Source organism: Papaver somniferum, chromosome 8 (assembly GCF_003573695.1).
Source record: "Papaver somniferum cultivar HN1 chromosome 8, ASM357369v1, whole genome shotgun sequence".
Lineage (NCBI taxonomy): Eukaryota > Viridiplantae > Streptophyta > Magnoliopsida > Ranunculales > Papaveraceae > Papaver > Papaver somniferum.
Genome location: NC_039365.1, coordinates 11,798,987 through 11,815,806, shown reverse-complemented (window position 1 = coordinate 11,815,806; position 16,820 = coordinate 11,798,987). Strand labels below are relative to the sequence as shown.

General features: G+C 36.2%; 1 protein-coding gene, 1 non-coding gene and 1 pseudogene across 5 annotated transcripts; 2 read left to right on the top strand and 1 right to left on the bottom strand.

Annotated features, from left to right (window-relative positions):
- The first annotated feature begins 6,046 nt into the window (after positions 1-6,046).
- Positions 6,047-11,326, top strand: LOC113304335 (17.8 kDa class I heat shock protein-like). Of its 4 annotated transcripts, XR_003338141.1 has the most exons (3): positions 6,047-6,776; positions 7,307-7,454; positions 7,537-7,733. XR_003338141.1 is itself a non-coding variant. In XM_026553417.1 (2 exons), exons 1-2 carry the CDS (start codon positions 6,140-6,142, stop codon positions 11,303-11,305), a joined length of 636 nt encoding a protein of 211 aa, XP_026409202.1. In that variant the 5' UTR covers positions 6,047-6,139; the 3' UTR covers positions 11,306-11,326. The 4 variants fall into 4 exon arrangements, 3 of the variants coding, with proteins under 3 accessions (XP_026409202.1, XP_026409201.1, XP_026409200.1); XM_026553417.1 differs by lacking the exons at positions 7,307-7,454; positions 7,537-7,733 and adding an exon at positions 11,301-11,326 and having other exon boundaries at positions 6,047-6,770; XM_026553416.1 differs by lacking the exon at positions 7,537-7,733 and having other exon boundaries at positions 7,307-7,460.
- On the top strand, positions 7,925-11,206 carry LOC113304333 (annotated as a pseudogene).
- A 660-nt stretch (positions 11,327-11,986) lies between the features above and the next one.
- Positions 11,987-12,058, bottom strand: TRNAP-AGG. The gene has a single exon. It is a non-coding gene; the product is annotated as a tRNA-Pro (tRNA).
- Between the last annotated feature and the right edge of the window lie 4,762 nt (positions 12,059-16,820).

Here is a 16,820-nt window from a genome sequence, read left to right as displayed (position 1 = left end):
ACCAAAGACCAATATCCAAGGATCAATCAATGACAATCAACAACCAATGGTTGGATTACTCTAATTGATGATCTAACGCACAACCTGTATTATTTCAATTATAGAGGTAAAACAATATAATGCAGAAATGGAAATAACACAGACACAAGAAATTTTGTTAACGAGGAAACCGCAAATGCAGAAAAACCCCGGGACCTAGTCCAGATTGAACACATACTGTATTAAGCCGCTACTGACACTATCCTACTCCAAGCTAACTTCGGACTGGACTGTGGTTGAACCCCAATCAATCTCCCACTGATCCAAGGTACGGTTGTGCTCCTACGCCTCTGATCCCAGCAGGATATTGCGCACTTGATTCTCTTAACTGATCTCACCCATAACTAAGAGTTGCTACGACCCAAAATCGCAGGCTTTGACAATAAAAAAATCTGCCTCCCACAGACAAGTCTATCAAAGGATCAATCTATCTCCCACAGATAAACCCTAAAGGTGTTTTTCCGTCTTTTGATAATAATCAAGGTGGACAGGAACCAATTGATAATCCAGTCTTATATTTCCAAAGAACGGCATAGAGTTATCAATCACCTCAAAACAATTTTAATCGTATGGTAGGGAAACAAGATGTTGCGGAATCACAAACAATGAGACGAAGATGTTTGTGATTACTTTTTATATCTTGCCTACCGGAGATATCAATCTCAATACAATCAATCTGATTGTACTCGTACGATAGAAGATGCAAGATCGGATCACACAACTACGATAAGAGTAGTATCGGTCTGGCTTCACAATCCCAATGAAGTCTTTAAGTCGTTAACCTGGTTTTAGAAGAAGAAAACCAAAGGTTAAAGGAGAATCGACTCTAGTATGCAAACTAGTATCACACGTGAGGTGTGGGGATTAGTTTTGCACAATACTAGATGTATCCTTTATATAGTTTTTCAAATCAGGGTTTGCAATCAATGTTTGCTTAGTAACAAAGCATTCAATATGCGCCGTTAGATGAAAACCTGATTTAGATTCAAGCTAATATTTCTCAACCGTTAGATCGAAAACTTAGCTTGTTATACACACTTGACGATGCACACTTCTAGGTTTGTTGACCGTGCCCAAACGTATGGACTTGTTGGTTCAACAATAGTTAACCAAAAGGTTATCCATATGATCATTTCATATCAACCATGTTCTTCTTCATAATAACTAGTTCAAATGACTTCAAATTAACTAGTTAGAGAGTTGTTCAATTGCAAGGAAATCTCATGTACTACACAAGACACAATTGAAGCAAAGATGATTTGATTCACTTGAATCGGTTCATGAACTTTTACAACCACAGTTTGCAAACTGCATTCCTTAGTCTTTTTAAGTTTAAGTTCAGAAATCATCTTCAGATAATAACCTTCTCAAGTTCGCAGACTAGGTTCGCGGACTTAAGTTACCGGACAGAGTTTACAAACTCCAGTAAAAATTCTCGGGTTTGAGAACTTCGGAAGTTCGCGGACTTGGCTCATGCCATTCTTCCGGTTCTCTTGATTAACAAAGTTCGCAAACTTTGGTTCAAGGAATATGACTTATACATAAATGTGTTTCCACAACAATGCTTATGTCCACCATTGGTTATGTAATCTAAACTCTCATTTCAATCATTGAAACATTCTTAGAGGACGTTATATAGTTGTTATACCATTTCTCGTCAAAGCAATTTTCAAGATGATTGAAACATATCATGACTTTTGTCACATGGTAAAGATAAACTTGATTGAAGCGAAAAGCTTACCAACACATATTTTGAGATATAGATAGGAGAGGTATACTAGGCTCGAAATACCAAATATGTATAATCCAAGTCTATATATATAGCATACGACTTCTTGTCTCAAAGAGTAGGAGATAGAGTAGATAGACTTTTGAGTGACAGATAAGTTCAAGTCTTCACATACCTTTTTATCGAGAAGTTCCACCGGTTCCTTGAGTAGTTCTTCTTCTTGTATGATGAATCTCCATGAAGTCCTTAAGCTCAACTACACTTTCTATCCTAGTCCGAGACTTAGCTATAGTAGACTAGAAATCAAGACTTATAGTTTTGATCACTAACTTTGACAAACATGCTTGAGATAGCAACGCATGCGAGTTCGATCGAGCAATGCTCTAACAATCTCCTACTTTGTCAATTTTAGTGACAAAACTATGAATACATATGGAATACAAAAAAGATAAAGAAACTTTAGTAGCTCCTATTACACATGTATAATCTTCAACATTCCTCGAAATCTCCGTCACTTCTAAGTACTCCAATGATCCCAAAGGTTGTAAGTTTAGCATCACCGTTGTTGAAGATCCGCAGATATAACAATGACAAAGCATCGGTCTCGATCATTGTTATATAGTGTCATAGTATTACTACACAGTGTCAAAGTTCAATTGTATCAAAACTTCAACAATAATACTATGGTGATATGTATCACTCCCCCTTAGTCAATACTCCATCTCACATGGAAACCACTCCCCCTTACACAATGATCCTAAAACCAATGTATTTGTAGTGTGAATTACATATTAATTCTCCCCCTTTTTGTTAATAAAATTGGCAAAGGTACAAGAACGGGATCATAATGAAATTTCCGAAAGAGACATTTCATGACTAAAAGAAAAAATACATACCAACTAATTTAGATGCAATCATAAAGCCAAAGCTAAATGCATTCATCAAGGAGTTTAAAGATACAAGATAACCCCTCTAAAATTCCACAGCCGCACACCCCTCAAGATATGACCATTAAGCACAAGTTCAAAAGAACTCTCCCCCATTTGATGTCATTCCCGAAAGAACAACAAGAGCGACCTTAATTTCAAAAGAAAAGAAGGATTTTTATTGGACACCAAAAACCATGAGAATGATTTTATATATCCAAAAACTCAATCAAATTAATCACAAGTAAACCCATGATTAATTTAATCGGAATACACAACCAAATTAAACACAAAAAGTGATCAATTCAATTAATTGTGCTCAACATAAGAGAACTTATGGAGACACGAAAATACTCAACTAGATTAATTACAAGAGAACCCATAATTAATCTAATTGGAATACACAACCAAACTAATTACAAAAGTAATCAATTTAATTGTCATTTGTTTTGCTCGACATAAGAATACTTACGGAGCAATAACTAAATAACCAAACAAGATGATTAATTTAGTTAAATATGCTCGACATAACATATCTCACGGAACAACAACTAAGCTAAGAAATTCAACTTGGTTGTATAATGCTCAACATAAGATACATTACGGAGCCTCACAGTAATACATAAAATACGGATCAGGGATGATCAATACTGCGGAATACACAAGGATTCATTCTATCTTCAATCACTATTTGCATAACGACAATCAATAGACATAATCCTTGAAAACAAAAGATTTTAACCTATCTTCCATCAAAGATTGACAATATAGGCTTAACTTTTGTATTTATCAAAAGTACATTCATTCTTTTACCAGTACGTGAATACCGAACACGAATGACTTTACTTTTGACAAAGTATGGGACAAATATAGTTCACGGACGTAAACACCAATCCCATAACCCATTGCAATATAACAAATCATAAAGACTAATACTGCAAAAACATCATCCTACAAATATTTTTAGAATTTAATACCAATAAACCTAAAAAAGAACAAGAAGATGAAAAATAATAGCTATGTGTAGTCACAATCATTGCTATTCAAGGCACTAGTTATTCTTCCAACTAAACTAAAAAGAAGACATACTAGGCAACATGAAGCTTTTGCTAGGCCTCTTCAGAGAATTCCTTCTCGTTGTTGAAAAAACCATTGATAATGGGATCATTCAATTCCTTCAACTCTTTGGCACATCGGACATCTTAATTCGTATATAGGCACATCGGAAACTCAAGAACAATTGATCAAACTATTGGATCAAATAGAGTTAAGAGACATTGAAACTAGACATATATACCTAAGATAGTTACACATATTTGGGGAGACCATAAGCTTCATTCCTAATTTTTCTCAGCGCACAACAAATTCATATTCCCATGAAATAGTGATAGAAACACAAGTACCTCTTGGGAAACAATATCTATATCGTCCAATGCAACGTTCTCCAATTTGTCCACTGCAACAATCTACGTATCGTCAGGCCAGTCAACAAACTCCCCAAGGTTAGCAAGATTATAAAAGATCATTAAACTTCGATGGTTCTCCAACTGGATTTTCATGTCCATGGTTTGGAAATCAGAGTGAAGGACATGATGTTGAAGGGTCCAACTTGCAGGATCATATGAATAATTTGGGAATTTAATGCAGGGGCACGTATTACAAGAACTTGAATGAATCCGAATAGTTAAAATTCCGCTTTATTTTAATAATTGTAAACTGAAGTTATAATTAGTTAACCTACTTATGTAACCGTCACATGTAACGTTACTAATTTATCCATAAAGTAAATTAAAACTTAATTTGAGACGTTATTTAATTAAAATTCAAAACAATTTCATTGATATCCTGCTCGAGTAATATGTGTACTTTTTAATTCCCAAAACAAGACATAAAAAAATCCTTTAATATTGAGTAATGAGCTTCATAAATAAAAATTGTTATTTTCCATCTTCGCCATTCTTCTCGAGCTTACAATACGATATCATTATTTGTATCACCCCTAAGTCGAACAATGAACAAGCCGAACAAAGGCTGTAAATTCTCTAACTTCTTTTTTTATATCCGCGATTTGAGAAAAAAACCCATCCGCATTGCGGTTATTGAAGGATATAACGCACACACTCAGTAACCCATTTTGATGTCGTTTTGCACCCCTAACCGTATATAAAGCTACGTAGTTTCGACAAGAAGACAAATCTTCACCTTTCGTAAATTCCGCGATATTAATACACGGTGACCCATTACTCGTAAAATTTATTGCAGAAGCAAGGTTATTAAAAGACTAAATAATCAAAGCAAACCCACATTACTGACCAACGATGGATAATCATCTTTTTTAGAGGTACTAAAAACAACTCCACGAATGAACAAAAGGTTGCGTTAATGATAAAGATATCTGGAAAAACCGCTAAAAACAGAGTGTACATGTAAAGGAAATGAAAGAATTATGCTTTAATTTCCCCGGAATGGAGTACTGAGTTACTTACGAGCGTAGAAAGAAGGTGTTTTTCTGGAGGTCAATTCGATTTAATTTATAGGAAAGGGTTGATAGTCGTTGGATGCACTAGCCGTTGCCGGCTCAGTTAAGACGGCCGGCTCAAGACGAACGTCATCTCTGCTTGAACTGAGGCTTAGCTCACTCTGGCCCGATGGGTTTGTCTTCTCCGGTCGTCTCAAATTGATTCGCTCGACTCAACCTCAAACACGATGGACGGACCATTTTAGTTGAGAGTTTTCCCATCATTTTACTCATTTGCCCGTTCCACTGTGGATGTATAACTGACAAATCTGCTTATTTGACCATCCTATTTTGGACTCGCTCTAAAGGGTGTAATTTTGGAGGTCAATGGAAACAGGTTATTCAACACAAAATTTATCAATTAACCCAATAACGACAATTTCTGGGTTTAAAAAAACATGTAAAATTTGATATTGTTTGGATAGACGAGATTGTAAAAATAGCCAGGATATAAAAATAGCCAGGATATAAACAGTTTTATCCTGCCCATTTTTAATTATTTTTTCTTATTTTTAATTTATAACAGGATGCATTCAGTTTCATCCTCGTTCTTTTTTAAGTTTAAAACAGATAAATCCTGTTTCATTCTTATTATCTTTTTGGTGTCACATTTCATCCATATTAATCTTTACTCATCCATTAGATACATATTTTAAAAATATTTAGACAAATGACTCATTTTGAGGTTATTCAACTTCGTTAAACTCTGTGGATGGCCAAATGTTTTCAATTGGCTTGGGTAATTGGGTCCACTTTGGTCAAAAGGTCGATGGAAGTTACTAGAAAAAAAAATCCTTTTTAATTACAAAAGGGCAAAATGTTGGCATCCAAAAGAAAAAGAAAACAGACGTCTCTAGAAACGACACTGTTCGCCAATTTTCTGGAATAATCGACAACGATCTTAATCCTTCCGAATCTATATAAGAGATGAATTCAATCGACATAACCAGTCAATCTAATTCATTCTGCAACATAACAAACATTACGGAAAATCTCGTAACCTCGCTCCCGAATCCCAAATTCACAGTTTTCAAATTAAACCCTCGAAACCTAAAAATCTCTACAACAATGTCGATGATTCCAAGCTTCTTCGGTAACCAGAGGACAAACGTTTTCGACCCATTCTCACTAGACATTTGGGATCCATTCCAAGATTTCCCATTCCCAGATTCTTCCTCTTCTGCACTTTCCTTTCCTGCTCGTTCTGAAATCTCAAAAGAAACATCACAATTGGCAAACACTAGAATCGACTGGAAAGAAACCCCAGAAGCCCATATATTCAGAGCCGATCTTCCTGGAATTAAAAAAGAAGTGAAAGTTGAAATTGAAGAAGGAAGAGTGCTTCAGATTAGTGGTGAAAGAAGTAGAGAGAAAGAAGAAAAGAATGATAAGTGGCATAGAGTTGAACGCAGCAGCGGTAAGTTTTTAAGAAGATTCCGATTGCCAGAAAATGCAAACATTGAAGAAGTTAAGGCGTCTATGGAGAATGGAGTACTTACTGTCAATGTTCCTAAAGTTGAAGAGAAGAAGCCTGAAGTGAAATCTATTCAGATTTCTGGTTAGAGTGAGTCCCATTACCAACCAATGAATGAAATCTCTGCTTTAGTCTTGTGTTGAGTTTTAGTTGTATGTTGTGTGAAATGTGAACAATAAACAAGAGGATCATGTTATAAGTGTCAGTTTGCCTGAAATGGTTTACACTTTTCTTGTTAATGAATATTCTAAGCTTGTTTCTAGTCTAATTGTGCTTGGAATTGAATTCAGACTTCTTAATTTGCAAATGATTCTTGCCCATCCTCGCGTCAGTTTAGCATAAACCAGCTAGATAGCTAGATAGTCCGGGTGCCTAGATGAGATGGCATATAGGTGTCTGTTCTACAAACAATGAATGTCCTTCATTACAATGAATGTCTTTTAGTTGTGTTCTTTGCCATTTTTGTGGATTCGTGTATTTCTGCTAATACAAATGGACCAATAATGTATTTGTGAAAAAATCAGTTATGTTGGAGTTGTTATAATTCGGGTGCAGTGCAGGTGCATCACCCACTCATTCAATTCTGAGATTGAATGTTTACCAAAATCTTTATGACTTAGGGGGATGTTCAGTGAGTGCATGATTGATTTTCTGTTGCATCTACGGCATGTGAATGAATCAATGTGGATTCTTTGGTGCCGGATTTCTTTTACTGGGATTGCACCATTTAAAAAAGCCTTAACCAGATGACGAGCGGAGTTCTATGAGGTAAATTTTGACCCTACACGGTTTCTTTTCTTTTTTCTTTCTTTTGCCAATTCAAATTACAGTCGTTATTTCTGTTATGTAGACCTCTGAGCTTTCCAACTTAGGTGCAAGCGTATAGAATCAGTGTTTCTACTCAATGAACACTTACAGGGCATTTGGTCTAGTGGTTTGAGAGTTCCCGAGTTCAGCTCATTCTTCAAATGCCGCCCCCATTTCGTTCTTCTAGCTCAGTTGGTAAAGCATCAGTTGCTGTTCAGATGCCCCTATGCATTGCCGTCCTTACAGGTCAGTGGTAAAGCGTCAATTGCAGTTCAATCCTGCATGGGGAAAGAATTTCTTGTTTTGAGATCTTATCCCACACTTTTTGTTGTTTGATTGATTGCAGCATAAACCGAATGAATGTGCATTGGATTCACCGGAAGCATGTGCACTACATGTTTGGCATGCTCTGGTAAGAGAACGATTTTTGTTTGTTTTTTAATCTTTGAGATTTCTTTTTCTTCTTAATAAATTTGGTTGAAAAATCTTTTGCTTCAACGATTAGCGTTTCATTTTTTAATTTAAGCTCGTATACTGCTTTTTAAAGCTTTTGGTTTTGCTGAATCTCATCCTAATTAGGTTTTGGTTCAACAATGGCCTGAAGCTTGATATTCCAGCTTATAATTCATCACTAGTTAGGTTTTTGCGGTTAGGCAGCCCAACCTATGACTCCAATGGCTATGCCAAGATACCCAATTTTGAAGATAGATCTACTGATGGAGCAAACACGGCTCAAGAGATATTGCTTTCATGTGAGCTTCACGAAATACCATTTTCGTAATACACTAATTAAGATTACGATTTACCGTTGACGAAATTTTCCTTTGTTTTAGTTCTTCTAAATCGATTCAATTAGGTGCACTGAAAATTTGTTCTTCTGCGTATCTATTGGTTGGCTAAAGAAAGATCTACCAGGTGTAAACTGCTGACATCAAGTGCTGCCATGATGGCAAGAAAGAAAAGAAAATTTAACCAAGGACACCTGGTTGTGTATGTTCACTTTCTGGACCTAACTATATGTTATCAGCCCCACCATGTTATAAGCAAATGACCAGAAGCAGAATGTATTTATACCTGTATACACTGGTAGCTAGATTATGTTGTGCTTATTCTGTGTACCAGACACTTGCAAATGTTAGTTGTCTAGAGACTCTAGACCATGTTTTGATATTTATTTCTATCGAGGTAATAGAGAAAACGAAAGCGAATTAATGTGCGGAAAAGCAAAAGACCGTATAACTTACTTTGGGTTATGCACGTTAGTATCTCTCAACAGTGAAACTATGGCAGCATACAGTATTAGGTGGTCACCAAGTTATGCACGTTGCTACACGGGAGCTAGTTTATTTAAGACCATTACTTGGGTTCATAGCTCTTTGATTATACAAGGACTAGTATATAGCCTGATAAAAATGATCGATGATTAACTAATCGTATATATCTTTATATCCTTACACGATTAATCATGGGTATTTTTGTGTTCTGGATATTAGTTGTTAATATAGTTAATTTAGGGTCTTTATGCCTCTTCGTCAAGGGATTGAGCTACACTGATGATCAGAAAGGTGTACAAGCGAATCAAATAGTTTTTGTTATTTCATATTTTATCATTTAGTTCTTGTGTAATCTAATCTCTAACCATTTATCTTATATTTATCATATTCAGGTCCGAAGTATGCATTCGTTCATGAAGCAACGTCATCCCCAGCTGTATCATATTACCATTACATTATAATCAGAGGAGGAACAGCCGGTTGTCCACTAGCTGCAACTCTTTCGTCCAACTATAAGGTCTTGCTACTAGAAAGAGGAGGATCACCTTATGGAAATCCTAACATAACCAATTTGAGTTCATTTGGTTATAGTCTTTCAGACCTTTCTACGACTTCCCCTTCTCAGCGTTTCATATCTGAAGACGGTGTAATTAATTCGCGTGCGCGAGTTTTAGGTGGCGGAACTTCCTTAAATGCTGGATTTTACTCGCGTGCTGAGCCACAGTATGTTAAGGACTCGAGCTGGGATGGTAAACTAGTAAATGAATCTTATGAATGGGTGGAAAAGATTGTCGCGTTCAAGCCAAAAGTTGAAGCTTGGCAATCTGCAGTTCGAGACGGATTGCTAGAAGCTGGTGGTTGCCCAATAACGGATTTACATTTGACCACAGTAATGGTACTAAAATTGGTGGCACCATATTTGACCGTAAAGGGCAACGACATACTGCGGCTGATTTGCTTCAATATGCAAATCCTAAACGGCTCACTGTTCTTCTCCATGCTACTGTCAGTAGGATTTTGTTTAGGTCAAAAGGTATGAAATTTTCGATGAAGCATCTAGGCTTGGAAAAAGCCTCTAACTTTCACCATTTTGTTTGTATGCAAAAACGTATGTGCAGGAAAACAAAAGCCAGTAGCTTATGGTGTGATATTCACTGATGCATCTGGTATTACACACAAAGCATACTTAAACCAAGAATCAGGTTTAGGATCGAAAAACGAGATCGTATTATCAGCCGGCGCACTGGTAAGTCCTCAACTATTAATGTTGAGTGGCGTTGGACCAGCTGCTCATTTGAGATCCCTCAACATTACAGTTATGGTTGATCAACCACTTGTTGGCCAAGGAATGTCTGACAATCCTATGAATGCCATTTATATTCCCTCTCCTATAGAGGTTGAGGTATCACTCGTACAAGTTGTTGGTATTACTGAATTCGGGAGTTACATTGAAGCAGCCAGTGGCGCCAATTACTTGGAACGTGCTTTGAAGATTGGAGATGTTGTAAAGGATTTGGAGATGCTTTTACCTCATGTAAGTTGTTTGTATTCATTCTTCTGATGCCCAGAGCAGCATTTTCCTTCAGATACCGTCTTCTTTTCTTTTTCTCAAATAAGATGCTTCAAATTTCTACTTTTCTATCTCAGTCTAAAACTATGGATACTGTTTATTCGTAGAATCAGCAACTCCACACTAACGTATCACCCAAGCGAAGAACTTCATTAGAAGTGATGAAGAATGATTTTAATTCTATTGCATTTAAAGGTGGGTTTATAATTGAGAAAGTCGTTGTTCCTTTATCAACTGGCCATCTAGAGCTGGAAACCAAGAACCCGAAGACCTCCAACGGTGTGTTAATGGTGTTAAAACAATCGAGAAGGTAATAGCATCCAAGGCATTCTCTAAATTCAGGTATGACACTATCATTTACACAGCCTGTTTGGATACCACTCGATAAGTAATAACAACCAATATAGCTATATTCTGTATCAAGAAATAAAGAGTGATCCTCTACATTTTATTTTGTTCAGAGTTTCTTGTGTATTCAAATTAAACTTTGTGGATGGTCAAATTTTTTCCATTGGTTTAGGGTGACCTTTCAAATGGGTCAAAAGATCAACGGAAGTCTTTTCCTAGTACAAACCGTTGCCAATTGCCATCCAAAGAAAATAGACGTCTCTAGAATCGGCATTGTTCTTCAATTTTCTGGAACAATCGACAGTGATGTAGAAATCTTAATCCTTGATTCTTCTGAATCCATATAAGTGATGAATTCAAACGTCATAACCATCCAATCCAATTCTGCAACATAACAAACATTCCGGAAAATCTCATAACCCCAAATCCCAAATTCACCGTTTTTTCAAATAAAACCCTCCAAACAAAACCCAAAAATCTCAACAACAATGTCGATAATTCCAAGTTTCTTCTGTAATAACCAGAGAACAAACGTTTTCGAAAATGGGGTACTTACTGTCAGTGTTCCTAAAGTTGAAGAGAAGAAGCCTGAAGTGAAATCTATTCAGATTTCTGGTTAGAGTGAGTCCCATTACCAACCAATGAAATGTGTCTCTGCATTAGTCTTGTGTTGGGTTCTAGTAAATGTGAACAATAAGAAAGAGGTGATGTTGTGGTAGTCTGTTTATCAGTGTCAGTGTGCCTGAAATGGTTTAAACTTTTCTTGTTAATGAATATCCTAAGCTTGTTTCTAGTCTAATTGTGCTTGGAATTGAATTCAGACTTCTTAATTTGCAAATCATTCGTGCCCATCCTCGCACCAGTTTAGCATAAACCAGCTCGATAGTCCTTCATTAGGCTTGGTTTAGTTGTGTTCTTTGCCATTTTTGTGGATTCTGCTAATCTAAGTGGACCAGTATTTGGGAAAAAATCAGTTATGTTGGAGTTGTCACCCACTCATTCAATTCTGAGCTTGAATGCAAAATCTTTATGACTTGGGGGCATGTTCAGTGAGTGCGTGATTGATTTTCTGTTGCATCTATGGCACGTGAATGAATTAATGTGGATTCTTTGGTGCAGGGTTTCTTTTACTGGAATTGCACCGTTTAAAAAAGCCTTAACCAGACGATGAGCGGAGTTCTATGGGGTAAATTTTGACCCTAGACTCTTCATTTGGTGATACAGAATATAGCTGCATTGGTTGTTATTTATCTTCCACTAACCGAGAAATAAAATAGACAACAGTAAAAAATAAAATAGTGGGGGCATTCCGAGAATTGAACTCGGGACCTCTCGCACCCTAAGCGAGAATCATACCACTAGACCAAATGCCCTGTTGGTGCTTATCATTTTTTTGACCACTAGCCAGTTAATGGGATACTAGTTTTTCTTTTGCATTTTATTTTGTTCAGTCCTTCTCTGTGTCATAAGTATATATGAATAAACATATATACGAAAATCATCTTCCATTAGGGATTTATATATGATTTAAAGTCATATATATATATATCATGATAACAAAAGTTGCAAAGTATAATTTATGATACAGAAAATGAGACGATCATATGAACCAAATTAGAAATTGCCTTTTTTAATTGGACTTACGAAACAAGGGAAGACCGGCGAACTCTTGCACTATGCACTGAAGTAGATGAAATCCACTCATTTCTGGCATGTGTACTTCACTTGTGATAAGATCAAAATAACTTGGTTTCTCTCTAAGCATTTTTAAAGCTTCAAACCCCCCTCGAACACCCGTCACTGAAAGTAAATACAATTAAGATTTACAAATTTAGTGTATATATGTGTAGAAATGCCCACTACTATATAAAACCAAAAATTTACGTATTGGTTATACAACAAGAAAGCCGTAGGAAACTTGCTAAATTGTTGAAAATTTGGCAACTATGTAAATATTGGGAACAATGGGCATGAGAATGATCTCCTATTTATTGGCCACTATTAAACCAAAATCTTTTGTAGGACCGTGAATTTGATTATTAACTTAAGATTTTTCTTTATTTTGCTCTTGTTTTTCTTTTCCTAATCTACAATCCCAAAATTACCAACATTGCAAAATCAATTCATTTCTCTTTTTTGAAAAATGAATTAAAATTGTAAAAAATAAATTAAAAAAAAAAAAGAAATTCCTACTTGGTTTTTGTTATATCTCTTTAACACAAATTTTTTTTCTTTCTAAATCTTCTGTAAATTATGTGGCCATAAAACTAGTACAACCGTTTTCATGGTGGGAGGGCTGATAGAAGAAGAATCTGAAGATAGGGTTTGTGTGCGACTACTTTCGTCCCGTACTTTTCTGAAACGAAGCGAAAGTATCATTTTTTCTGAAACATAATGTGAAAATATCACTTTTTTTTCTTCCTGAAACGGAAAATTAGTCGATCTATAAACCAAAATACGGTTGCATGATGTGTTATGCATCATTTGTGGTGGTTTGCATAATGGCTATGCATTCAATTTCGAGAATTGTGTCTAAAGTGAAAGTATCACTTTTCTGAAACAGAGGGTGTACATCGTTTTATTAGTTGCAACGGAAAATTAGTTAATGCATAAACCAAAATATGGCTACAAAAGGTATTATGTATCCTTTGTGGTGGTTTGCATAATGGATATACATGTAATTTTCTAAAATTGTGCCTAAAATGATAAATACCTCCGAAGTTTTCATAAAAACTATAAATTTGATATTATTGTTTATACTCGTTGCTTAGATTTTTTTATGTTAGAGCACTGCTCGGTCGAACTCGCATGCGTTGCTATCTCAAGCATGTTTGTCAATGTTAGTGATCAAAACTATAAGTCTTGATTTCTAGCCTATTTATAGATGTCTCGGACTAGGACATAGTTTGTGTAGTTAAGCTTAGACTTCACGACGCTTATCACTTGAAGACGAAGAACTACTAAGGAGAGCTTGTGAAACTTCATCGACAAAAGGTATGTGAAATACTTAAACTCATCTATCACTTGGAAAGTCTATTTCTACTCTATCTCTTATATTGTGATATAAGTCGTGTTACGATATAGTTTTCTCTATACACATTTGAGATTTCGAGCTGAGTATATCTCGCTTACATATTTCTCGAAATATGTGTTGGTAAGCTTTCGCTTCGACCAAGTTCATCTTATATCATGAGAAAATTGCTTTGATGCTAATAGTGTGTGAAAACGGCTATTGTCATTATAGAAGAATGTTTCAATGATTGAAATAAAGAGTTTAGAATCATGTAACCATCTTTGGATATAAGCATAGTGTGTTCGCACATTAGTGTATAAGTCCAAAACCGGGAGTCTGAAGTATGCATACTTGTGTGTATACAAAAAGGTTGTAGGAGACTGGGTAAGTATGCGTACCCGTACGCATACTAGCGGAAGTTCACGTCCGTGAATTTCTGCCGAGTTTGAACACCAAAACCAAACTCATCCGGTTATCTAAAGTACGCGTATCCGTACGCATATTGGCGGAAAGTTTCACGTCCGTGAATTTCTGCTGAGTTTGAAAACTAAAACAAACTCAAATCTGGTTGCTTAAGTACGCATACCCGTACGCATACTTAAGTAGGTTACTTTCTAAAATTGGTTTTACATTAACCTAAAACATTTATCAATAAGGAATGCAATCTTTCCAAACCTTGGCTATAATGTTCATGTATCGATTCGAGTGAGTCAAACCGATTTTACTTCAATTGTGTTCTTGTATAAAATCCATGAGAATATAACAATTGAAAAACTCTTTAACTAGTTTCATTTGAACTAGTTCTGGTTAATATGAATAAGGTTGATATGAGAATAATCATATGGCTAACCTCGGTTAACTATTTGTGAACCAACATAGTGTACACGTTTGGGTACGGTTACATAAACCTAAATGAGGGTACATTTCATTTGTGTGTAACAAGATAAGTTCGATAAAACGGTTGAAAGATATTAACCTGATTGAATCAGGTTTTTCATCTATCGGTGAATATTGAATGCTTTGTTACCAAGGTAACTTGGATTTCAAACCATGATTTGAAAACTATGTAAAGGAAAACTCTAGAAACTGGGAAACCTATTCTCCACACCTTCTGTGTGCTTGATGGTTTATCAAAAGTGATGATTGTAGTTGTAGTGGTAAACAGGTTCTTTTCAGACTTGTGAAGGTAACAAAATTTCTAGATTGAAATTAAACAAGCAAATAAAAAGAGTTGTTCAAAGTTATAGAGAAAAACACCAAGACTAGGATTCCACCAATGACCATTTTAATAGTAAACTCTAAATAGTTCTTATGCAATTTTATCTTTAAAATCAATTCTAATATTTGCCTCAAATAAGTTTTTGAAATAATAATTGTAATTAAAAAGTATAAAACATCAAAAGTTACTAAAACCCAGCATGCTTCATCAAGTCAATTCACAATTACTCAATAAAAACTATTAATTCAATTTTAATTCGTGCAAATAATCAAATAATAATATTGCAAATAAATGTAAAAATTAGAATTATACCAATAAATTTTGTGCCAATGGCTTCCTCCGTCGTCTCGGCTAATGGGTTTAGCTCCTCATCCCAAAAACACACTCACAAGATAAATTCATGGCTAAAATAGGTGTTTTTATTGATGATTATATGATGAAATAGGAATTAGCAACGCTGTAGAAGTGTTACAGCGTCACTGTTACAAATGGTGTAAGTGCTGAGAAGAAACGATAGAACTAAAGTGCTGTAAATAGCGACACAGGGTGTAAGCTGCTGGAAAGAACGATACAAGCCGTGTGCTGTAAACAGCGACACAGCGTGTTCTGGTTTTAAGACTGATGAAGAACGACTGCCTTAGCAGGTCTGTTCTTCCTCTTCTTCTTCCTCCTTGAACAGCAGCAGCAGCAACAATCAATGGTATCTTCCTCGTTTCGGCTCTGAACTCTCTCCTATTTGTCTCTAAACTTTTCTAACCCCTCTTATGACTCGAACCAACACTTATATAGCTACCAAACCCCCAAAAATCTCGATTGAATCCGACTTCTTCTTTTTCTCTCTTCTCTGCGCTGTTGAGAAAATATCTCTCTCTGATCTCCCTGTACGCGTTTGTTAGCTATATATTTGCCACCAAACTCTTATCAAGACTAGAACAAGACCAAGTAAAAGTCTAACTAGCATGAAACTCTCCCTGACTCATTTACCCATTCTCTGTACATATCGGGAAGATACGTATCTCTATACCAACTCTGTTTATCCAGCCCGGATTATCCAGCCCATTTCGATTGATAAAAACGCATGTACCAACTCTGTTTAGTCCATTAACATCCAGCCCAAACGAATTTGGTGATCGAATCTGTCCCAAAGGGCCCCAAAATTCCAACCCTGTTTGCTGTTCGTGAAGCATTTCATTTCCCGCCAAAATTTTCTTTTGAATTTGAGAAGATGACCTCCCCTTATCTGTGGCTGGTCTCCCTTTAGCAGCTGCCTGGAAATAGGTCACCCCTTATCCAAAATCAAGGGTCCGTATAGCAAGTGTCCTCTGGGGCATTTTCCGCACTTTTTCGGGGTTCCTCCGGGGTATTTCTGGGTGTCTCCAACATACTTCTGGGGTGCTTCTGGTAGTTATCAACGGAGGTCCAAATGCCGCATTTTTAGCCAATTTCTCCACAAAGCCTTATTCTTCCAAAAACACCTACAAATACATAAAATAACCGAATAAGTACAATATCGAGTACTAAAAATATATACAAATGAGCTATATTAGACACATAAATGCGTCTATCAAATACCCCCAAACTTATTATTTGCTAGTCCCGAGCAAATCAAAACTACAAAATAAAATCCTAACTCACTGTCGCAGGCATCGTCGATTGCATTTAGCGTATGCAATAAGCCTTTAAACCCCTAGGTGGCCCTAGTGGCCGAGTTATAGTCTCGGGAGGGCTTACCAGAGATATTCCCACAAAACCTGTACTCCTAATTGGTCACAAGTATCCAAAGAGCTATGAGGACAAACATATTATCAACCTATCTCCAAGTAAGTAGAATGCCAGAGAAATTAAAGGTGTCAGCTCTAAAGCTGACTGAAGAAAAGGGGAGACACATCTGCATGACTGCTAG